Source organism: Rousettus aegyptiacus, unplaced genomic scaffold, assembly GCF_014176215.1.
Source record: "Rousettus aegyptiacus isolate mRouAeg1 unplaced genomic scaffold, mRouAeg1.p scaffold_m13_p_14, whole genome shotgun sequence".
NCBI lineage: Eukaryota > Metazoa > Chordata > Mammalia > Chiroptera > Pteropodidae > Rousettus > Rousettus aegyptiacus.
The window spans coordinates 52,210,114-52,235,933 of NW_023416289.1; the positions used below are offsets into that span (position 1 = coordinate 52,210,114).

At 35.9% G+C, this 25,820-nt stretch overlaps 1 protein-coding gene, 1 non-coding gene and 1 pseudogene across 3 annotated transcripts in view; 2 read left to right on the forward strand and 1 right to left on the reverse strand.

The window, feature by feature from the left end:
• Window positions 1-25,820, reverse strand: part of FANCI (FA complementation group I) — a 53,722-nt gene that overhangs the window by 26,664 nt on the left and 1,238 nt on the right. For both annotated transcript variants that reach the window (XM_016151609.2, XM_016151608.2), the window contains exons 2-18: window positions 25,613-25,715; window positions 24,510-24,582; window positions 20,023-20,153; window positions 19,193-19,349; window positions 19,032-19,089; window positions 17,608-17,649; window positions 17,135-17,258; window positions 16,620-16,705; window positions 14,914-15,040; window positions 11,432-11,524; window positions 10,619-10,755; window positions 7,630-7,807; window positions 6,116-6,203; window positions 3,788-3,918; window positions 3,279-3,349; window positions 1,928-2,042; window positions 332-454 (exon numbers count right to left, since the gene is read on the reverse strand). In XM_016151609.2, the coding sequence (XP_016007095.2) occupies window positions 332-454; window positions 1,928-2,042; window positions 3,279-3,349; window positions 3,788-3,918; window positions 6,116-6,203; window positions 7,630-7,807; window positions 10,619-10,755; window positions 11,432-11,524; window positions 14,914-15,040; window positions 16,620-16,705; window positions 17,135-17,258; window positions 17,608-17,649; window positions 19,032-19,089; window positions 19,193-19,349; window positions 20,023-20,153; window positions 24,510-24,582; window positions 25,613-25,696 (1,818 nt within the window). In that variant the 5' untranslated portion in view covers window positions 25,697-25,715. The remainder of the gene's footprint in view (window positions 1-331; window positions 455-1,927; window positions 2,043-3,278; window positions 3,350-3,787; window positions 3,919-6,115; window positions 6,204-7,629; window positions 7,808-10,618; window positions 10,756-11,431; window positions 11,525-14,913; window positions 15,041-16,619; window positions 16,706-17,134; window positions 17,259-17,607; window positions 17,650-19,031; window positions 19,090-19,192; window positions 19,350-20,022; window positions 20,154-24,509; window positions 24,583-25,612; window positions 25,716-25,820) is intronic.
• On the forward strand, window positions 5,209-5,327 carry LOC118611729 (annotated as a pseudogene).
• LOC118611519 lies at window positions 12,691-12,797 on the forward strand. The gene has a single exon (XR_004954484.1). It is a non-coding gene; the product is annotated as a U6 spliceosomal RNA (small nuclear RNA).

The window sequence follows — 25,820 nt, forward strand, 5'->3', positions numbered from 1 at the left end:
CTTTAGTTAAACAAAAACTAATAAATTAAGGTAATGGTTTGTTTGAGAGACACTGAATTCCAAATGGCAGAACCTGGCTTTAAAACAAAAGATTGGAAAAAGTAATGTTACATTTAAATATTTCAAATTAAAAAAAAAAGTTAAGATGTCAACTACTCTTTTACGAATCTTTACCTTAAACGATTTTTTGGCTAGCCATCACTAACTACTGGTCCTAACTGCATTAAATAAGAGTGTATGTACTATACTTTTATAATCAGGAAAAAAATATTAAAATGAAGAAGATTATTAGTTGGGGGACTGCTATATTCTCTCCACTCTGCTGTTTTACCTCATAAAGCATGAGTCGAACATCAGCCTGCTGGCCTAAGCATCTCCTCAAACTATCCATGATCTCAAGGCAAAAAGTTTCATTGGCAACAGAATTGTAACGGCTGTGGACATCCACGAAGACCTGAAAAAAAAGAGAGGCCAGATCTTGTCTAGTTTACCAAAGTCGTTTCTACCAAAGACGTAAAATGAGCCTATGTTCTTGGTCTATGAAACCTAGTCTTGGCTTTCCTCATACACCAAAACCCAGGACTGAGGCAGATATTACGATCACTACCAGGCTACAAGTATTACTCTTATTCTGGTTTGGAATAAAAGAATTTTCCAGCATTTTAACAGAATGAAGTCTTCCCCATCCCTTCAAGTTTTCCTTGGCAATGTCACTTGCTTAGGAGCTAGGCACGAAGATTATTTCATGCCTCTAGAACCCAGTAAGTCATGATATACTTGATTTTACTTTAAAGGCCTAAAAGAGTTCTTTAGATGTCATCAGTAGTTAGAAAAATTGAGCTTTTTGCTTCTGCAAAATTCTAAGGTTTAGAGATAGTTTTTGGCTTAGAAATGGACATGACAAAGAACAACATCCTTTATTTGATTTACATAATCAATTCAGCAATTACAAGCCAAGAATTCCTAACCCTTACCACAGGCACCCTAGCAAGGCAGTCAGCACTGACTGAGGTCAAACCGTCATTCGACTCTTTATTGGTTCTATCACTCTGGGCAAATTACGTCCTCTCTTGTGGCCTCAGTTTTCTTATCCATAAAACAGGGATGATGATAATAACACACTAATGAAGTCGACTGCTCCTAATATTTAATCTATGCCACATGTTACAGATGGAAGTTTTGTATAGTTATACAACAGTGATAAAGGATTCCTGTTGAAGCTGTTATATTAATGTCTGTTATATACAAATTGCATAGTACGTAATTTAAATTATGAAGACAAATTTACTGTTCCAAAGGCCACATTACCAAACTGTTGTAAAAATAATTTTTTTTCTCAGATTACGGGGTTTAACGGATATTCATGTCCAAAAGTTAAGTAAACTACCAAAGAGGGGGATAATAACAGTATTTAGCCTCAGAGAATTACTATGACGATTAAATACGATAATGAAGGTAAAGCACTTTGTCAGTGTCCAGCGTGACTAGCTGCAAATGCAAGTCACCCAAGTACTTTAAAATTCTCTAGTGGCCAAATTTAAGAAGGAACTGGATATTAACTTTAATATTTTACTTAACCCAATATATCCAAAATATTATCTGCCCATGTCATCAGAATAAAAAATTATTGAGATATTTTACATTCTTTTATCATTTACGCATGCGGCACAACTCGGTCTGGACTAGCCACATTTCCAACATTCAGTTCAATAGCCTCACTGGGCTAGTAGCTACCACAGTAGACAGACAGGGCACGAAAAATCTGCCACTGGGAAGGGTTAACTGACACTATCGTCATCATCATCATCATCACCACCATGATCACGACTGTTTCAGTACCATCTATACAACCAGGAGGAAAACAGTTCACACGTCAGCAACTCCTGCATCAACACACACACGACAGGCCAGTGTGAGCAATCCCGACCTGGCTCACGCCGATGGACTGACTGCACTGAGAGGACGACAGGCTGCCTAAAACCTTGAAGTTCTTCAAGAGGAGCAAAAACCCAGCAACTGCAGATTTTCGGGCATCAAGCCGGCTAGATTAGGAATAGACAGAGAAGCAGTCAACAAACAGTATTCATTTCGTAGAACAGGCTTCGGGGTCAAAAAAAAAAAAAAAATCCAGTTAGTTCTGTACAGAGAAGGAATTTGTATAAACAGTGAAGCACAGAGCAAAATAAGTTGAATTTATATACTCAAATAAGGCATCAGCTATTGAATTTTGACTTTTTTGATTATCGACTTAATCTCATGGCAATTATCTATAGTGACAAGTCTACATGAGAAATGAGAATAAGAGTGCTGAGAGGCTGTACGAGGTGCTGAAAACACGCCTCTAAGTCCTGAATAGCAAGGAAATTGTCGATTCTTTGTCTGAAAAAGCACTTCCCTTCTTTATAGAGTTTAGTGGTTGGTGCCAGGTAAATCCTCCATCCAGAAAATTGGTAGATTCATCTCACTGAGGCTCATAATTAATTCATGTTATAGAAGCTACAACATACAACCTCGGCCAATCAGACATGCCTCTGGGTAAGGAGTAAGCAAAAACTGTCAATTCTAGAGCAGGGATAACAGTATTAGCTACTTGCTAGCTGTCTCTCTTGCTATCCACGAGTGCATCATCAAATAGCTAATGAGATATTAACTGACATCTTATGCTTAACTTAACAAACGCTTTCCACCCATAACTTGTCTCATAATATTTTTTAGATATTATCATCTCTAGCTTATATACTAAGAAATAAAGGAAAAGGTTAGGAGGCATTGGCAAAGCCAAAAAACAAAATAACTGAGACCCTTCAACAATTTATTTCGTCTGTAGTCACTAGACCACAATTCTGATGTTCACAAAAATAAATTTCTTGAATATTTTCTTCTTAATTAAGGAGTTTTCCTCTTCAGAACTGTTGCCAGTTGGCACTAGAACCTTATCTTGAAAAAGGTTATTCTAGGGGTGTACAGCAGAGAACTGAGATCATAGCTCAAATTCTAGCTCTACCGGCAACCACTATTTGACTTTTGTAAAGTCATTTACCTTCTCTAAGCCTAAATTTCCTGATCTGTGAAATAAGAATTGTAATAATTCTCACTTCATAGGGTTGATCTGAAGACTAAATGGGATAGAGTGCTTAGCACAATGCCTTGTCTGATGAGAGTGTTCTGTTGGGTTCCAATGCAGGCCCACTATGCACAGGTTGTATCAGGAGATGACAGAGAGGACTTTAACTCACATTAGAAGGCACTACTTCCTAGTCTAACAGGAGGCTACATACCTGGCAAACATAGCTTTCCGAAGGACAAGTATCAGGGAATCTCTCATTGACATGCTCACTTTGAGAAGGGGCTGAAAGAGAAAGAATTGAAGTGTAAAAACAGAACAAGTTTTTACTCATCAGCCTTAGCTCATTTCTACCCTATACCATTACTGTTTGGCTTATCTGAAGTACTTCGGTTCTGTTTTCTATATGTTTCAATGTTTGTTACACTTAGTAATAAGGACAACGCTGCATTTGAAACATAAAATTGGAACTAGTTGTGACTGCCTTTAAATCTACCATCCTCGATTAATAATTTCCTAATAGGCTTTCGATTACTTCACTAACACAAAAATTAGTCAAGGCGAGAGACTAGTGCTATGAAGAGGAGGTGAACTTGGAAGAGGGTCCAGAGCTCAGTGCTCCTGCCCTTTTGATACGAAGTTTTATGTTTTAGAATCAAGGGGAATAGGATTTCTTCCATTGCAGTTCCACCTCAGTTTTGACGAGCTCCTCAGGAGACTCACCTGCACTGCCTTCAGCAGCCCTTGTACAGTTTGAAGGGGCAGAAAGGATAAATAGTCAAACGTCTCTGTGACTTTAGAAGAACAACTTTGAAGAACTAAGGGTGAACACATGATGATATTTGAAAGCAAGTCTGAAAAACAGAATCTATAATGAGTTGCCTTAAATAAATAAAAATATTTCAAATAAAAGGAAAATTAAAATGGGAAAGAAATAATAAAAAGTTTGTTTAACTTCTCAAGTCAAATATACTGCCATATAATTTTTTTTCCTATGGTCAGTATAAGCAGGATACTTTAACTTTCTTCTGCAATAGCATAAGACTACAAAAATTAACCTGTCTAAAAGAAAAGGAAAAAAAACCAATATACTGCTAAGACAAGTAGCATCTAACATCTTCATCTCCAGGCTAAATCAATAAAAATTTATGAACTTCTATTATGTCTAAGCATAATATGGTCTTAGAAGGAATATACAAAAGCAAAAGCATGGTCTCCCTCCTTTCAAGAATTTTAATTTAACTGGAAGTAATATATTTTAAAAGAATGAAAGAGGTAAATAACGATATCAAATATCTAATAATTCCAAACATAGACTATTGTCTAGCAAATGGTAACGAGAGCACTCAAAAGTTCAAAAGAAGAGATCATTATGGGTTGGTGTGTTTTACGAAAGCGAATAGGAGAAGGAAGTTATGTCAGGTACCGAAAGATGGGTAACATTCAGATGCACAAAACCCCCCAAAAGCCTACTATATGTAAAGGGGAAAGTAGAGTACAAGAACGGTAAGTGTAAGACTTATTCAGAGGACAGTAGGGAAAACTGTGGAGCTAAGGTGAAGGACTCAGAAGAAATAATGAGTTATTGTTGGGTCAAACTGTCAAGGACCTTAAGCATTAGGATAAAGAGCTGACAATTTATTACAGAAGGAACTGGTGATTTTCAAGCAATGGAGTGGTACTTTAGGATACTTATCTAGTGGCAATAATGCAGGCTGAATTGCTGCAGAGAGAAGAGGAAGCAGGGAAAGAAGTTAGGAAGCTAGGACAGTAGTCTAAATGCAAAGTTATAAGACTGGGAAGTAGGCAACGGGTGTGTGGCAGGGGAGGGCATAAAAAAGGAAAAAGTAACTATGAGAGAAAGAATGAGAAGTTAGGTACCATGTATGTCTGAAGATAAAAAGGAATCCCAGCCTCTGAGACTTGGAAAGCTTAGCTTCAGATAGTAGAAATAGTTGTGATAAAAAGGAGAATTTGTTTGAAGGTAAATGATTGCATTTGCCGTAAGAGAAAAAAAAGATACTAAATGGAAATATCCAGCAGGAATAAAAACACTGAACTAAGAGGACAGTCTTAACATAAAGATTGGGAGCCGCATCCACAAAAACCCACACGAATAACTGAAATTATAATAAAAATAGGTAGTCTATGGCCATGCTACCCTGAACATGCCCGATCCTGTCTGATCTCAGAAGCTAAGCAGGATCGAGCCTGGTTAGTACTTGGATGGGAGACCACCTAGGAAGACCAGGCGCTGTAGGTGTTTAAAAACAAAATAAAACAAAATATATATATATACACACACACACACACAATTTGTATATAACATATAAATACATATGTATATAAAATATATTTCTGTGTGTATGTATGTGTGTGTGTGTATATGACACGTACAAGCAAGAGAATGTATAAAAAGAACAGACTTCTGCTTCCCACCAAGATGAAGTAACAGTGAACAGATTTATCCTCCAACTTTAAGCAACAACAAAAAACGCCAAATTATATTAAACAAGAATTTTCAGACACTAGACAACAAGCAGTATAGGACAATGATCCCTAAGAAAAGGAAATAAATGAGGTGAGTCTCTAACTGCCCCATTTTACTGGCTAGAGAGTTTCTAGGCAGCAGCAGAGAGGGGAAACTCAGAATCTGATCTTCCCGAGTTAAAGGAACAGAGATGAAATCAGAAATGCCAAAGCAGCTAGAATTCACTGGGCAGAGGACTAGAAAGGAAAGAGCTGCATGCAAAGAGAGCCCTGGAGATGTGCAGGGTTAAGACAATGGAGGTCACTGAGTGGCAGCAGAAAGACAGCACTCATTTGAGAAGTACTGAGCAAAACAGAGAAAGAAAGTTGATGCAAGACAGAAGCTTCACTCATGAGTTATATGCTTCCTTTCTTGTCAACCACAGACAATATAAATGGACATGATAACCAAAGACACTGCATTTAACTACTATATCATTAAAATTTTTTTTCCCATGACCAGAACATTATGACACTTAAAATATTCCTGAGAACCTGAACCACCCTTTCAAAGTTCAATACCTAAGTAATGGCTGATGGGGGAGGATGCTCTGGTAACAACTCTGTTGAGGACCTGCTCCAGAATTTCTTGTCTGATTATTTCATGGATCTAAAAAGAACAGAAGAACCAGTAAAATATTCTTTGGTGACTTTCAGCTTACAATTGCATTGAGGCGTATTAGGTACAATGAAGAACAGTTAAGATATGGGTAAAAACTGACTGTTAATTTCAAACACAAATATAATGTGAATCACTGGTTAAGACGTTTTTACTTAACCCTACCCTTATTCTGTGCTCAGACAATCATTAGCAGGGCAAGCCACCATGTTTATTAGCCTAAAAGAGAGAGCACATGAAAGCACTCCTATATAAGGTCCAGCATCAAACAGGAATAATTCTACTTAGATATCCATTACATGCCAACATCTACATTTCTGATGTATTCATAACATTTATTTTAAAATTTAAAAGCCCATGAAAATTTCTGAAATTGAAAATCATCTTCATGAAACCCTCCCTCAGTTTTTAGAAGTACAGTGGCTGCTGCCAACGAAGATGTTTTGAATTTTCATTTAAATTTTAGTTAAAATCCTTATCTGAACTTGATTACTTTGAGTTACAAACTAATTTCTTTCAGACTTCAGACTAATAATTAAATTATTAGCAATAAATTATATGCTCTACAGATGCCTTGACAAAGCAAACATCTGTGTGAAATCAAATGGAATCTCCCTAGCTTTAAAAATGATTAAAAACAAAAACCATGAAAGGCTCTTATTCTAAGAATGTTTTTAATCAGATTACTGTCAAGAAGAGTCATTTATATCATCTAACACACTTACAACTATCAAGGGCTATTATACGGCATTCACTTCATAGTTCCGGATCAGAACACTAGATTTATATTTAAATTAGCCTCCAAATAACATTTTCAGCCTATACTTTGGCATGTAGCTACATTAAACAATTGAATGTCAAGAAGATGACTGAGAGGAATCACTAGCAGAGCAATGTTGTTTAGCCTCAGATATGATCTAGCTTTCCTTTTTTACCTGAAATGAATCTCTGAAAGCTGTTTCAGAAATTAACATTGAGATGACAGTCATAATATGGTAATGAATAAACATATGTAAATTACTCATTTTGAGTTCTTCAAAAACAATGAACCAATAAGTATGACTGTTCAAGACTGATATTCTATAGCAATGTAAAAGATTATTTTCTGTATAAGGAAATAACATTAAAAAAATTATTTACTGTTGAAAGAAAAAAAGAAAATCATGGGAAAACTAACATATTCAAACTTCTAAGAAACAGTATGAAATAGAAAATAGAAGAAAAAACTCATATAAATAAAAGATGATAAAGTAAGTATTCCATCAAACTGGAACATTAGTAATGTTTCAATTACTATCCCAATCTCTATTCCCAAAACTCAAATTTCCTTGTCCCCTAAACTCCCAGGCAAATATCATATCCTATTTATAATACAATTTAATAAAATTAGGAAATAGATGCTAAACTAGGGTCTCACCTTAAAAGTTTCCAACAGGATATCAGCTCCCAGCGTACATGTTTGCTGCTTTGGTGTTTTAGAAAGACCTGAGCTGGTTTCAATAGGTTCATCAAGAATCTTCTTTGGCCCATATGAATCCATTAAAATGAAGCCAAGTTCTACTAGGCCCTGAGTAACATGATCCCAACTATGAACACTGCATGAAAACAAAGCTTTGTTAAAAAGAAAAGCTCAGTAAAATACCTTTATCTTCATAAGGGAGGTGTTACACATTTCCCAAACCTGATCTGGTAACTGACACTCTTCACGCGAACCTTTTCATGCATCCTTCTGGTATAGAGCATCTTTCTCTGCCTTCTCCAAGACCCACTATACCCCTGAGAAGTGAGCAACAATGGGGTCTACCTGCTCTTAGATGAGATCTGTGAGTAGGGGAACCTGCGCCTGAGAGGCAGAGTAGCACTCTGAGAGGATGCCAGGCAACATCCTGGAGGATTAGGGAGGTCCCTAGAAGATGACCTCTGGGCACATCCTACTACTATCCTCAAGTCACAGAGGTGGACACTGTTAAATAGATACAGTGCTCTCAAACTAATGGGGAACATCAAAAATAACAACAAGGAGATAATCAGTAATCACCAAATAGAAGAAAAAAATACTGCCTTAAAAGAGAAGCACCAAACTCAATAAAGAGAATTAATTTAATACCTGAGGGAAAAGGTTAATGGAACAAACAGGAGATTTTAAAAGTCTATTGAATATCCTCAGAGAAATAAGAAAGAATATAACATGAAACAAAAAACAGACTATTATTAAAAAAAATGGAAATCTTGAAAATGAAAAACATGACTGATGGAGTAAAAAGCTCAATAAATGAACCTAAGAGTAAAATGGACAGAGCTGAAGAACAAATTAATCTGAAGAAAGAGCTAAGGGATTTGTGTAGAACTTCACATAAAAATACAAAAATATGAAAGGCCTGAAAGAAAAATTAAGATAGCACACAGAGATCAAAAAATTCCAACAGCAAATGGGAGAGAACAGAGAGAGAAAAGGGCAGGATTACGCAAAGAAAATAAAAGGAGAAAAAGATTACAGAGTTTAGTAAAGATATGAATTCTTACAATGAAAGGGCATACTAAGTAGCGAGCAGGAATGAATTAAAAAGGAACTTACATAAACATAAAATATGTTAAATTTCAGAACATCAAGGATAAAAAGAGTTAAAAGTGCCCATGAAGAAAATGACAGATTGTTTACAACAATACAAAAAATTCAGATAATCACCAGACTTTTTATCAGTAGTCCTAGATGCAAAAAGACAATGAAAAATGATTATAAACCTAGAATTTTATACTTGGTCAACTACTGTTCAGGTGGAATGGCAAAATAAAGACATTTTCAGATATGAAGACTCAGAAAGTTTACTATCCACAAAACATCAAAAAAGATGACTGGAAAAAGTATATATTTATGGCACATTTCTTAGAGAAAAATATGAGGTTCAAAAGATATAAGTAAACAAAGAAATCAGTAACATTTATTACAAAGTTTAAATACGTGTTGTTTAATGTAGAGTCCTATATTTACTATAGTAGAATTTTTATGTTAAGACTATATATTGGATGTTAACGGAACTTACTGTGGAGATCATTTTGCAATATATACAAATATCGAATCATTAACTTATCCACCTGAGGCTAATGTTACATGTCAATTAAACCTCAATCAAAAATAATTATGTCTGTCTGTCTGTCTGTCTGTCCGTCTATCCATCCATCCATCCATCTTAGTGCTCTGGTTACAAAGTTGAATATGTTTTAAGTCTGCTAAATCCTATTTTCTTCAAAGGCCCTGTTATTTTTAGAGTGTTATATTGCAGAACAAAACATTTTTCAGGAATATGTCATATTACAACATAAATGCATTAACTCTACTAATCACTCTACTAATTAATTCTAGACACTAATAGGCAAATCTAAATCTAAACACAATAAAATACTACCAAGATCCGATTGGTGGGGTCCAAAGATTCAATCACATACAATGTAGGATGCATTATTTAGAGGAAAATTGTCTAACCAGGGCGATCACGTATAACAAACCAGCTGGCTATTCTATGGGGTCTGGTAATGCTACCCAAATCCCTCCTACTGAGAGCTGGTCCTAAACTAGTGACAACTGCCTATTCAGCCTAATTACAAATGGAGAGGCTTCCAGGTCCTATGGCTGAGTGGGACTTGCAGGAGAAGGGCTACGTTCCAGGAATTTCCTGGTTAATTAATGCCCTGCTTCTTTAGCCCAATCTGAAGAGACTGGGTTGGCAGAATACAGGAGGTACAACTATAAACCTTAGAAAAAAAGGAGTAACCAAATACAGAGAAGACAGAGGAGCTTTAAAGCCTATGATGGGTAAACCACTCAAAAACAACAGGTACTAGTCTCGCATTTGCCTTATGTGCCAACCTCATGTAAATCCAATCAAATCAGAATTCCCAGTCATGCAATGAGATCTGGCTTAAATTATAAAACTTTAAAATATACTTAATCCAGACAAAGAAAGTATGTCATGGTCAAGATTTTTCTAACACCTAGTGTATACCCTGAAATCAAAATAACAACTGGGAAGGTTACAAGTCTTTTCAATTTGGTTTAAAATGAAAGTCTAAAACTGCCAATCAATTGTCTAAAACTGCTAATTCAATTCCAACCATCGGGCTCAAATTTCGACAGTAAAAGTAAGTAAAACTTTTGATGTCTATTCACCTAAAGTGACAAAGAGTTGCAGTATCATGAAGGAACAAAGGTATGACTTCAGTTTTGCATTATTGCTATTAAGGTGGCCAAGAAATTAGGCCTTGGAATTCGAGGAACTTTTGATAAGGAAAAGCTTGCTTGACCAATTTCAAGGGATCAAACCTTGACAGGTGAAATCAACAGCTGCAGTCGTCAGTTTTCCCAGAAGGTATGACACAGGAACTTACCGGGGTATGGTTCACGAACTCACCTATTCTGTACCACTTCCAAGATCATGGCTGAAACACAAGATCTATGAGGGATTAGATTTTGAAGAAATTTTGAGCCTTGGAGAAGCTGAAGATCCTTAAAGTTTTTTACAACTGAAGTCCTTAAAAGGTCAAATACCTAATATAATGAGAGAAATAGGAAAAAAGGTCAAAAATGATATCCCATGCCATAGAATCTTAACACTGTAACTGTTCTTACTTGCTGTCATACACTCATACCTATGACTGTTTCACTAGATAAGTATGATATAAAAATTAACTTTCAATGGGAACTTTAAGAAGTTAAATACAGGCCTTCCTTAAGAAAGAAAATTAGCTAAAATCAATACTAGTTATTACCCATGACTAGGGAACCCATATGAGAAAAAAAGCCAAAGGATTTTACCATTTTATTCTTGCAACTAACCTATTCCTATTACTGTCAACTTGATCAGGGATAATTTCTTGGGAAGGTACAAAATAATAAAATTGCTGGTGAATACCTAGCTAAACTTCTCATTCTTGCTACTCGGACTGTGTGATATGTTTCCATTCTTTTTTCCCTTCATCACCTGGCTTACCACACAATAGGAAACGGAGGTAATAAACCAAGTGCCAGAACAAGTCCTCAAGCCCCTGCCTCCGCCCCTCCCCCCCCCAACACCGGCTTCTGAGAATGAGAACGAGGAACTACATGTCTTACAGAATTTGCTGCTGGAGGGATTAGGGTGGAATTGTTAAGGAAAAGATAATAAAAAAAAACAGGGTCTTGTGTTTCTTACCCGCTACAGAAAGGACCAAAACATCACCAATACCTGTTCCTCAAATCTTTGTATTCTCGTTAGAGAAAGCAGGAGGGCAATGCTGAAGGGACATATGTTATTACTGAAATCTCCTTGCTGTCCTGCCTAGAAGAGATAAACAAAAAAGGAGTCATTACTTGTATCTTAAAAGTATAACGTAGCCTACTTAAAAAAAGGTCTTTACATGAATCAGAAATCTATATGTCAGAACTAAATCTAAAAAACCTTTGAAAGAAAACATGGCAGAAAATCTTTAAGACTTTAGATTGCACAAAGATTTCTTAAATACAATAAAAAACCATAATTCATATAAGAATATTGATAAAATGGATGTCATCAAAATTCAAAACTTTGTGCTTCAAAAGACACTTCTAATGAAATGAAAATGAAAAAACAAGACACGGAGTAAGAAAATATACTTGCTAATTATGTAAATGATACAGAACTTGTCCCTAGGATATACTAAGAATTCTTAAAACTCAATAATATGACAAAAATGGGCAAAAGATTAAAACAGACATTCCACTAAAGAAGATATTAGAACAGCTAATAAGCACATGAAAAGAGGCTCAATTATCATCAGTCATTAAGGAATTGCAAAGTAAAACTCAATGAGATCCTGTCTCACAGCCATTAGAACAAGCATAGTAAAAAAAGGCAGATAATAACAATGTTGGTCAAGATATGGAAAACAGGAACTCCCATACATTGCTGGTAAGAATGTAAAATGATTTAGCCATGTTAAAGAACAGTTGGTAATTTCTTAAAAATGTAAACACAAATTTATCATACAACCCAGAAATTCCACTTGTAGGAAATCTATCCGAGAAATGAAAACATGTCTACAAAAAGAACTGCATGTGAATATTCAGAACTGCATTATTCCCAATAGCCAAAAAGTGGAAACAACTCAAATATTCAGAGTGAATAAAACAAGTTGATATAACCATACAATGGAATACTATGCAATAATTAAAAAGTAATGAAAAACTGATACATGCTACAACATGACTGAACCTTGAAAACATTATGCTAAATGAAAGCCAGACAAGAAAGATCATATATTGTACGATTCCATTTATATGACATACTTAAGAAAGGTAAATATATAGAATAAAAAGATTAGTGGTTGCCTGGGTCTGGGAATGTGGATTAACTCTAAACAGGCATGGGGAATTTTATAGGGTGAGAAAAATGTTCTAAAACTGGATTATGGTGATGATTACACAAGTAGGTAAAATTATGAAAACACTTAATATGGGTGAATTTTTGTGTTTGCTTTGGCAGCACATATACTAAAATTGGAATGATACAGAGAAGATTAGCATGGCCCTTGAACAAGGATGACATGCAAATGCATGAAGCGTTTCACATTTTTGTGACAGAAAGACATCTAACTATGAGAGGTAAACATACAGTGCAATACATATACGACTTACTGTTGAATAGTACACTTGACTCTTACTGGATTTTGTTAACCAATGTCACCATAATAAAAAAATAAATTTTTAAAAAATGAGTGAATTTTATGTTATGTAAATTATACCTCAATCAACTTTAAAAAATAGGCCTTTGAGACCTAAAAGAAATGATATCCAAGAAATAACAAAGAATGGAATAAATCTAAAATCACTGATGAATAAAACAGAAAGCCAACAAAAATAAAACAGTGGAGTAGACAGAAAGTTGGTTCTTTGAAAAGACCAATCATACAGTTACTATAAGCCTAAAAAAAAAAAAAGAGTGAACAGATAGAGGTCTTTCCTTTTGCAGGAAACCCAGAGCACCTTAAAGAAATAGCTAGAATCGAGATGGGGCAAAGAAAGTACAAGGTTGGCCTTGCACAGCTGAAGCCACGAAAATGGCTCAAAGGGGTCACATCAGAAGGACATATGAGCAAACTTGAAAGATCTGATTGGGCAAATATGGGTCACTTTGAGTAATTTATGAGTACATTGAAATAAAAAAGGCTCATGGGTGCATAGTGATATTCAAAATAAAAAAGGAGAAGGAAGATTCTTTTTACAGACGACCAGCAGTGTATATGGACAAAATTTTAATTTTTACCATTTTGTAATTCCCAGTATAATTACTGATTTCAGCCAAGACTTATCAATAGGTGGGAAAACAAAAACCGTGTGTGAAAGGTTGCTGAGGAAAAGGACTCTCACACGATCTCACATTACGATCCCATGGCTTATTTTCTAATTAAAAAGGGAAATAAATCTTTGCAAATGAATAACACTGATAGTCACTGCCTTAACCAAAGGACTTAGCACCACCAGGAGTAAGACAGACTGATCCCAGGAGCCTTCCGATGCAATGCACTAGAACAGTAGTCAGCAAATACAGCCCAGTCTAGTCCACCAACTATTTTTGTACAGCTCCTGTGCTAATACTGATTTTTACAGTGTTAGGAAAAAAATATCAAAGAAAGAATATTTCGCGATGCATGAAAATTAAATAAAATTCAAACTTCAGTGCCCATACAGTTTCAGTGGCACACAGCTACACTCATTCATTCATGTGTGCTCTCTGGCTGCCTTCCTGCTACAATGGTAGAGCTGAGTAGCCGTGACAAGAATGTATGGCCTGCAAAGCCTAAAAGAGTATCTGGCTCTTTACATAGTTTGTTGATCCCTACATGAGAAAGTACACAACATCGCTTGTGAAGCATTATTGCCAAAAATGTTTAACTCGAATCTAATCACAAGAAAAATAATCGGACAAATCCAGCAATGTGAGACATAGACAACTGGGCTGGATGCTTCAAAAAAGTCCAAAGATACTAACCCTTATTCTTAGGAGATGCATGCAGACGTATTTAGGCACTGAAGTGTTGTGACTTTTAAATCATTCAGAAAAAATATAATAATGTATGTGAGAGAAAGTGAGAAGGTAAACATGGCGAAGCATTTGACAATTAGTAAATCAAGATGAAGGGTATACAAATGTTCATCCTGCAATAGTATTTCAACTTTTCTGTGGGTTAAAATTTTCAAAATAAATTGTTGCAGGAAAATAGGTCCTTTATCTGTATACTACTTTTCTTGAAAGAGTTTGAAACATTTCTGATTTCTATCTTATTACTTCACAAATATTTAATGATAAATGACTTAGATTTATAGCACCCCAAAATATACTAGATATAGGCAATATCCCCAATTCATAAATGGGGAAACAGAGGTCAAGGTTGAAGCTCACATACTAATGGAGTTAAGGTTAAATTTTCAGTTTTTTGCTGAACAGTCTTTATTTTTTTTCTTTTTAAACACTAGAACATTTAAGATATGGCTAAAAATGGAACTTGCTTATGAATGTGGTAACATCATATATTTTCCACTTTCAGAGTAAAAAACGATATCCTCTTGACCCAGGGTCATTCTACAATATTTCTACTATTTCCGGTCATTGACTGGCATAAAAAAAGGCTTGAGTTCAAACACTCTTGTTTCATAAAGAGATCCTCGATCACCTTAAGAGCTTGATGCTACCTTTAAGTGTTTCAGAAGTTCTTTGCCTAGTTCACAGTCCAATTTGATGGCAAACACAATGTGCAGAATAACAGTGCCTTCCACATGACGAAGTTCATCTGCTGGCACGGTAACAACTTCCAAGAGCCTAAAAGATTCAATAGAAAGGTGTGAGCAAGAGACAGTAGTGCAGATGCTCAGATGAACAAGCAGACCAACTCGAGTTGAACTCATATGATCACTAGAGGAAAGCGGTAAGCAGATTCTACCGCCTCATTCTCTGCTTTCACAATAAAGCGTCCTGAAATAGTCATTATTTCTACTTCTTTACCTCGTCCCAGTTAAATCCAATTCAATTAGGCTCTGTTTCCTCCCTACCTTACCTTACCCCCTAGTGTCATCTATTACTGCAAGGGTTACAAATGACCTCTATGTTGTCAAAACCAATAATCACGTCCCACGTGAATGCCTCAGTAGACTTAACACAGATGACCACTTCTTTCTTGACATACTTTCTTTTCTTAGTTTCTGGGGCACTGTCACTGGCCTCTTCTCTCTCTCTCTCTCTTTTTTTTTTTTTTGGCTGCTGGTTAATCCACCTTTTAAATGGTGGGATGCCTCTGAGCTCAGTCTTGGGTTTCTTTCTCTTCTCTCCACACTTTCCCTAGGTGACCCCATTTGGACTCATGGTTTTAGTCCCTGCCAATCTGTATCTTCAGCCCTGACCTCTCCCTATAACTCCAGCCTGCCTGCCCAACACCTCCGTGTGAGATGCTAATATACATCTCACACTTAACATGGCCAAAACTGAGCCTATTTTCCCCTAAACTTGCTTTTCTGTCAGTCTTCTCTAAATATACAAGACCACTTTCTAATCAATTGCTCAAGCTAAATAACTAAGTTATTCTAGAGTAGAAGCAGTAAGTTGCAACAAGATTAATAGCGTGAATTCTGCCTCCAAACTGCCTGGATTCAAATCCCAGCTCTTCCAAATTATGGCTATCTAACCTTGGGAAACTCCCTAACTTCTCTGTGGTCTGATTTCTGCAACCATAAAATAGAGGCAAAATAACACTGGTGTGAGGTTTAAAGTGCTTAGAATAGCACCTGGCACAGATAAGCACTCTATAAATATTTGCTTTAAAAAAATCTTCATTTTCAGACATGCCATGCTGTCTCTTGCCTTTGTACTCACTTAGAAGGCTCTTTTCCCTGATTTACATATTGTGGCTCTTGTCATTCAGACTTCATTTAAAACAGCACTTTCTCAGAGAGGTTTTCACTGACCATCCAATCTGAAGTAGCTATGCTGTCACTATCACATCAGCCGTTTGAATTATCTGTATAGCACTTTCTACTCTAACATTTTTCTTTTCATTTATTTTCTGTTCTCTTCTCACTAAAATCGAAGCCCCAGGAGAACAGGGACTTTGTTTGACTGGTTCATCTCTGTAGACCCAGGGCTAAACAGTGTCTGGCACAGAGTTGACACAAAATAAATAGCTTTTAAACTTGCAATTTACAGAACAATTATTGCTATTTTCCTGGAAAGGTGCAAATCAATGAGCTGAAGAGGCTGCACTATTCTAACAACTTTATTACTGAGCATCTAGGAGAGAATTAGGGAAGTTCTGTGCTGAGGTGAAGGCAGGGACTGAAAGGTTAGATAACAATGAAGTAACGAAAATATGCGATGAGCATATTTACTTCTATACTACATTACGCACTCGTTACCACTCTCTTCCTCGTTGTGCTGCTTGTCTAGCTCATTGAAGAAAGCTATGATTCCTTCCAAAACCCTCTTTCTGTTTCCCTGGAAAAAGAAAACCAAAACATAAAATAGGTGGTAAGGTCTCCCCACAAACAGCAAGACCAGCAAGTTGAACTTTTCAGCTTAAAGGTTTCCCAAGTATGAATTTAAAATAAATTACAACCTAGAGTCACAGTAAGAATTTATAGAACACTTTTATGTTAAAATTGGGTTTGAAACACAACTTAGACTTTAAGGGGCCTATAGCTCACCTTTTCTGAGATCTTTATTCCTTTTACTGCCACTTATACGGTAGTTCAAGAGATAATATGTTTTCCTTGACTAAGGATCGTGACCTTTTTACTAGACCAAATCATCGTAAGTGAAATGAAAGCATCTATGCCCCAGTATGTAAACCGAGAATATGAATAACTGAATGGCCCTAACTGGTCATTCCACTAGAGTTAAAAAGAAACATCTTTTTATTTATACCTTTGAGGAGAGAACCAGAAGCTGATAGACCAAAGGTGGTACTTCTTGAAGATTCAACTTGGAGAACATCTTCAACACTTTTTCCATCACAAATCCCACCTCTTCTGCAGTCAGAGGGACATCCCTGTGAATCAAAGATTCTAAAGGCCAAAGCCAAATTATGCCAGAGCCTAATTTGGGAGACATCAGAATTATTACTGCCCATATGAATTTTCTCTGAGAACCTTAAAGGGGATCAATAACGTTACCTAAGCAAGGTCATCTCAGGGAAAAAAGAAAAAATTCATGAATTATACTTTAAGTAAGCTATTAAAGCAAAAAAAAGAGGGTTAGAAGGGAATCCCGTAACAAAAAAACCAAGGTACCAATACTTTTACTAGGGGAGAGCAGTGTTTGAGCTTGCTACATTTCAATTTCTAGCAGGTAAGTTCACACAGCAAGACATAAGGAGAAAAGGGAATCATGACACTTACTTGAACATGGAAGTGAGCGGAACTACATATTGTCGATCCCATCTGGTTAAAGAAAATAACAAAGAATATGTAAGTTTGCCTCATTTTACCTTATTTACATATTACTTTATAAAATCAGTAAGGAAGAGAAAAAAATAGGCCATTTTAAGTTTTATTAGGTACCACGGGGAAATAAGATCAAAGAAATGGTATTTGAAACAAAGAAATAAATGCTTTCAACCTACTAGACTGGCAAGACCAAGGTCTGATGATATTCAGTGCTGGTGCAATTTTGGGAAAGAAACACTTCACACACTGTTTTAGGGAGTGTGCTGATATAACCTTTCTGGCAAGATAAACTGTCATACTTATGAACTTTAAGAGTGCATATAACCATAGACCCACCCAACTTACTATTAGAAATATATTCCATGTACATGCTTATAAGAAATCACATAGATATATACATATGATTACTGCAACACATTTTATAATAGCATAAATACAGAAAACCAAATATTAATCAGGGGAAAAAAATAATCTAATAATTGGAGATTACCAAATAATACTATGGAACCATTTAAAAAAATGCAGTTGTATATGCTGACAGGAACAGATGTGTTAAATAAAAAAGTGAAAGGAATAGTACAATGTGTATTGAATAAACTCTTGTGTAATTAAAAACAAATGAATAAATGGATAAATATACGAGTGCTGATATAAGCCCAAAATTACTTATGTAAGAGATGTTATGTAAGGAACCATAAAAGTGGCCATCTCTGGTTTAGATAATCTTGGGTATTCTCTATCGGTTATTATTAATATATCCTCGTGTAATCATAGTATAACTTACTATTCTCTTTATTTTTCACTGACCATATATCATCTTCAACATATGTCTTTATACAATTCATTTTTAATGAGTATAAATTTCATGCAGTGGCTCTACCTTAACATACACAGCCTACATCTCTCTATTATTGTATGCTTAATTTGGACACAAATTTGTGTTGAACCTATTCTTGTATGAGAATTTTCTTTTACAATGACCTCTTCCCTTAGAGTAAGTCCCATATTTCTGGTTTAAAGGTACAAGCTTCACTTATATATTCATTCTACTCCCTCCAAAAAATATAAAAGATATAGCAGCAGGAGCTTTCCCAGCTTTAAGAACTGTGGGACTCCAAATAACGTTAGTGAACTAAATTGCTATGTTAAGACTGACAGTCAAATAAATTATATGTATATTCTTAGAACAAAGACTTTAGTAAATAATCTTTCTTATTCACAGACTAAATGGTTTTATTCAAGTGGCACATTATAAACAACAAAAAAACCCAAAAAACCCAGACTTCAGTGACATGAATTCTTGAAACAAATGGCAACTCTTTCTTTTGACACTTATAGTCCTCGGAAAGTTTTACGCATTAATGAGAAAGACTCACCTGCCAGAACAGAGAGTGTTAATCAACTGCTTCTTACATTCTTCCCCACTAAGTTCATCTAAAAATGCAAAAAACAAACAAACAAACAAACAACAACAACAATGAGAAATAAATTTGATTACGTGAATAGAAAGAAAACACTAAAATTAGAAGAAAATTACCTTTTCCATAAGCCAGATTTTCCTTTTTGGTAACAAGGGCAGTGAGAATGATGGGTAATAACTCCAAAGATTTTCCATTCATTAGGCTGCCTTCTTTGATTGCATCAACAAACTCATTGGCTAATTTAACCAACGATGGTCCTGGAAAATTGTGGGCCTAAAAGTTCATGGAATAAAGAAAATATTAAGCAGAAATCTAAATGTTTGATATCTCTGTCCAAGAAATAGTCTTTTGCTGAGTTAACAGAATTGACAATAAAACCCAGAACTGGTGCCATAAGGGATTCAGAGAATCATTCTACTCTGGTACAAACTTATAATTGTAAAGAATTTCAAAGGTCAGAATGCTCCACCAGTTCCCTAATGTTTTCAAATAGTCTAGCTCTTCAAAAAGACACATGTCCACGATATCAGTAAGATAAGGTAAACATCTAGGTCAGCAGTCCCCAACCTTTTTGGCTCCAGGGACCAGTGCTCCTATGAGAGTTTAATGCCTGATGATCTGAGGTAAAGCTGAGGCAGTGATGCTAGTGCTGAGGAGTGGCTGCAGATACAGATGAAGCTTCGCTTACTTGCCAACTGTTTACCTCCTGCTGTGTGCTTCAGTTTGTAACAGGCCATGGACTGTATAGGTCCGCGGCTTGGGGGTTGGGGATCCTTGATCTAGGTGGTTTATGGCTCATCCATCAACTATTTTTTGTTTAGTAGTTATTATGCATAAATAGGAACTATGCTAGGTTTGGCACACTTAAGTTTTCACTCTCTCAACAAATTACAACCCTCTCCAAAAATCTACCCAAAACCAAACAAGTTTTTGTTTTCCATCTCACCTCCAGCATTAGTAATCCTATGATCTCAGATGCTACTTCATTCTGCAAATCCCCTGACTCCACCAACTGGATACAAGAAGTGTATATCTTAAGTCTCCTAAGAGCTCCAGCTTCCTCAGAGCAGGGAGAACCTTATTGTTTTGCAAAGGTGCAAAAAAAGAAGGATAAAGTCTTCAAACAAGGCTGATGGACAAATAAATAGGAAAAATATAACAGCTTTATAGTTTAACGTAGAAACATAATGATCAAACTACTGATTACTATGGCATTTACAGCGGAAACATTTAGGAGTTTTAAAAAAGTATTTAAGTAGTTGAATGAAAATGTCATCGTCTACGTATGTCATTAATTTTTAAAGTAATTTAAAAATTACTGGACCCTTTTTTGGGTCCAATAACCCAAGTTAAATGTCTTTAACATACTTCAGAATGTTAACACTGGGTGATGTCAGTAGGAATGGCACAGTAATTAAGACTTCGGGAAATCCTTTCCCCAGGATAAGCAAAAAAAAAAAAAAAAAAAAAAAAAAAAACACTGACAAAAACAGTGAAAACCAACTTGTTCAGAACTCTGGAAATTAACCAAAGGCTTCTAACAATCCAGGGAGTGTTTAAGAAAAACAGCTGAATCTCAGTGAGAACAGTGAGCTTTGTGGCATTTTAACATTCCCTAGTCCCATCCCCCTGCACTCTGCCAGCCCAGTAGTCTTTAAAAACCATTCACCCTGCAGTCATGGTGAAAGCCAACAGCCTAGCAGCCTCTGGAGGGGACAGTACAGTTGGAGCTCCTCAAAAGCCCAATTCCCAGATAACTGTCATTATTTTACCTGTGTGGCTACTCTCTAGAAATTTCTGCTAGCGAGGCTTCTTTATTTGACCTGACTTAGAACTCATGCAAATGGACTTTTCACTGAGAGCATTTGTCTAAATCAGTTGCAAATGATTAACATTTTAGCAGCCTTGAGGCAGCAATAACAGTTGGGCAAGCAACAAGCTGAGCAAAAACCTTAAAAGGAAATCCTGAAGAATTACATGGACAGGTGGTTTTGAAATGTTTGACATATTCCTGGGAATCTAGAAAGCCATGCAGATACTTAGTGCTGTGCACATGTGTTACAGGCACCCAGGGTTATTGTGATCTCCCAGGATGGAAATCAGAAATCACCACAAGAAAGTTCGTTCAGGCAAGAGGCAAAGGTTTATTTAAGCTTGTGCGCAAGGGAACCAACACCGAGAAAGGTTTGGATGGCTCCCAGAGAAAAGTCGGGTCAGGGTTTTAAAGGGAGCTAGGCTGGGTGAAGGCTACATCTAGGCATGTGATGGCAGAGGTTTCCTGGGGCCTACACAGTGCGACTACATGCTTTTTCATGCACTGTATGTCTCTTTAGCATGGTCTCTCCACCCCTAGGGGTGATATTTAGTATTTAAATTAGGGAAAGGTCACCTTAGGGACACTCTTGGACCTTATTGCTCATGCACGGTGATAGGGACTGTCCCTTGTTGCTGGTGTGCCTCCCAAGACTTCTTGATGTCGATCAGTGGTACCCTAGGGCAGATATTCTTGTGAAACTTATCAGGCTCCAGCAGCTGACCTTTCTGACGGACTCAACAGCAAGATGTTTCCCTCTTGTCTGATGGACAAGCCTGTGCATATGGCCGGGCAAGACCTGAGAAGACCCTAAGCTCTCACCTCTGTCTGACCTTGAGGCCTTTTTGAACAAATAGAAAGGCTAAGGAGAAGTTATAAACTACCTGACTAGGCACTGAAGGTGTGCCACTGATATGCACAGGGCTCCTCAGCAAAGGCTGGGAAACTCACTGGTTCTAGGAATTTTAGGAATTCTTTGCCCAGACATTAGCTGACTCCAAAGCTAACCAAACAGAGAAAGCAATTACATTTACAATAGCATCAAAAATAATACTTAGAAATAAATTTAATAAAAGTGTAAGGCTTCTACTTGAAAACCATAAAACAGTGCTGAAGGAAATGAGGACCCGAATAAAGGGAAAGATACCCATGTTCATGTATTGGAAGACATACTAAGATAGCAATACTTTCCGAATTCATATAGAGTCAACACAATCCCTACCAAAACTCGAGCTTCCATTATTGCAGAAACTGATAAGCTAATCTTAAAATTCATATGAAAACACAAGAAACCCAGAATAACCAAAATTCTCCTGAAAAAGAAAAATGAAGTTGGACAACTCACATATCCTGATTTTAAAACTTAATACAAAAACTATACTAATCAAGATGGTGTGGTACTGACATAATGAGAAACACAGAGATCAAGGGACTAGAACATTATGAGCAACTGGCTTTCATAAGGGTGCTATTGAAAATGGGGAAAGATAAAGTTGGACTCCTACTTCACACCATATACAAAAATGAACTCAACGTGGATCAAAGATCTAAATAGAAAATCCAAAGGCTATAAAATTTTGAAATGAAAATACGAGTGTAAATTTTTATCTTTGATTCAAGCAATGATTTCTTAGATGTAGCACCAAGAGCACAAGCTACAAAAAAAATAAATAAATAAACTGGACATCATAATTACAAATTTTGTGCTTCAAAGGATACCATCAAAAAAGTAAAACTACTAGAATCGAAGAATGTTATTGCAAATCATGTATCTAATAAGGGACTTCTATAGAGAATACATGGAGAACCATTACAACTCAATAATAAAAAGATAACCCAATTTTTAAAAGCACAAAGGAGCTGAACGGATATTTCTCTAAAAAAGATATGTGATGGCCAGTAAGCACATGAAAAGATGCTCAACATCATTAACCACCAGGGAAATGCAAATCTAAACCACAAAGAAATACCACTTCATTCTCAACAGGAGGGCTAAAATAAAAAAGACAATAACAAGCCTCTTTCAGTACTGGTGGGAATGTAAAATTTGTGTAGCTGGTGTTTTTGGAAAACCATTCCTCAAAGAGTTAAACATGGAGTTAGCATATGATCCAGCAATTTCACTCTTAGATATTTACCAGAGTGAAATGAAAATTTTTCCATGCAAAAACTGGTACACAAATTTCACAGCAGCATTATTCATAATGGCCAAAAAGTGGAAACCGTCTCGATGTCCATCAACTCATAAATGGAAAAGTGTGATATAGTCATATAATGGAATATTATTCAGCAATAAAAAAAAAAATGAAATACTGATATAGCCTACAATATGGATGAACTTTATCGTAAGCCAAAATACCACATATTATATGATTTTACTTATATCAAATATGTAGAATAGGCAAATCGATAGAGACAGAAAGTAGATGAATGGTTTCTTGGGGCTGGAATAGATCAGGGGTATGGGTATGTGACAGCTAAGGGGTACAGAGTTTGTTAGAGGCAATAAATATATTCTGAAATTGGTTGTGGGGATGGCTATGCAACTCTGTAAATATACTAACAGCCATTAAATTGTATATTTTAAGTGGGTGAATTGTATATCAATTACATCTCAATTAAAAAAATTGTATACCTTAAAAGGGTGAATTTTTTTAGTATGTGAAATATATCTCAATTTTTTAAAATGTTGTCCTTTATACCAACAATTTAAGAGACTTAAAATGATTAGGAAGTAGTTTCCACAAGTACTTGATAACTCATGCTACTTTTCAATTATATCTTTAAATAAGATAAAAATAAGGTTAGAGGTGGGAGCCATAATAATCCTTCCTAGGGCTGTCCATCCAAGAAAGCAATTACTCTTCTTTCTTTCACTTACTAGTATATGTAGGCAACTGCTTCTGATCTTTCATTATTTCCTCTTCTTTGATATTTCTACAAAAGAGTCATTTAGCAAGTTTCCATAAACACTGACTCAATCAATTTTGAAAGTTTATTTTCATGAATAGGAAGTTGTTTTTAGACCCTTGCAGTGGAAACTCAATTTACTTGAAGGAGGAAGAAAAATAAACCCAGTTAAATAAACTGCTGAAAGTATAAAACCACTGTTAATTTTTGCCTTGTAGAATGTGATTCTACAACAATTTATAAAACATGATAAATCACTATCTGCAACAAGGAAGAACTGGTCCTTGTTCAAAATATGGGAACAATATGCCTGTTGGGAATTAAGAATCTATATGTCACCTAAGAGATTCCATTTCATTAAACCCCAGAGCTCCTTAGCCCCTAATTAAGTGCACATTAAGCACTAAACATTGCCGTTCTCTTCTCCACAATTTTAAAAGCACAAGTAAAGCAAAGTTGATTTTAAGAAACACATCCTTTACACACCCCAAAACCAGCAATACAATCTCAGGTAGCCACTTCAACCCCCAACAGTAAAATTATTTAAGTCTACAAGACAGGTGACTGATGCTTTAGCTGATCCTGTAAAATCCTCAAGACACAGAAAAGTCTCAATGGGGCTTCAAACAGGAAGAAAACAAGCAATATGTGCCAAAAGTAAACAAATCTACCAATGAATCAAGGAAGACAGACATCGTATTAATTATCACCTTTGAAGATGGCTCTCAGTAATGCTCCCACAGCTTCTCCTTTCACTGCCTCACTCTGAAGAAGGTTAACCAGCTGCAGTCAAAAACAGAAAAAAGTTTCTGGCAACAATTTCTTTGTTCCAACAACCTAAACTCAACATAAAAAACACTCATCTATCAGGGTCTAATCCTTCAGAGATTCCAGGATCACAAATAACATTTATTTAGCTAAACCAAGGTAGATCTTAACATGAAGCTGAGCTGTCAAAACTGAAACTTATTCATACTACAAACATTTATTGAGCACTTAATCGGTACTTAATTTATTGAACTATGTTCTTGGGAATATACATTGATTCAACAAATATTTTTGATCATGTTCTTTTCCCTAGGCACTAAGGATACAAGGATGAACAAGATGGACACGACTTAGAGTTCATAGTAGAGCAGGTGGGGAAAAAGTGACAGAAAAAAAAAAATCAGGAAAAAAAATCTGTAAAAATAAACCAAATTAAAGGGTGAGACAGACAATGAGCAAAGGAAGACAATTTCAGCTAGAGTAGGTTCATCTGAATGAGAGATTCTTCTCCATGCAGAGATCTGAGCAAGCTGAGATCATTTCTTATGGAAAAAAAGAAAAGTATATCAGGAGAGTTAAAAGATTAGGCACAATAAATAGCCTAATTATTGTCCCATTCTATAATCATATACTTAGTGAAGAGACAGTCGGTTTTCGCTTACTAATATTTTCAAAATATTTAATTGCTTATGAATTTTTCTTCTTTAGGGAAAAATACAAAGGAAAAAAGAGAAAGAAATCATCAATAGGCAAAGCCAATGTCTCAATTAATAGCTATAGACTGAATATTACCTTCAAATAGGACTATTCTAAGAACCATAAAAGTATACACAGTTGCATAAATATTATTTAAATGTTATATAGTTGTATAAATGTACACAAATGCCTGTAAGTTGTCCTCTCCCCCAGTTCTTTACATCTGAGCTGTTATCAAATAAGTCCTTGTCTCCTGAGGAAGTGGCAGAAAAATTGTTCTAACATGTCCTTTGAATCTGTCATCATGTTTGACATTTGCTTTTAGCAGAACATGCTTCCTAGCACTTACATCATCTTCTTTCAGGGTTTGAAGAAATTCCTGCAGTCTGTCTACTGATTTGCCTGCTGCTAGAGTCAGAATTTTCTGGTCCATTGTTGCACATATCAGGAAACTGTAAGGCAAAAATGTCAGCTGATGAAACTTCCAATAGTCAACAAGCTTGAATTTTTCCCCCTTCCCTACCTTTTAACTGAGTACTTCATACATTTATAGACAA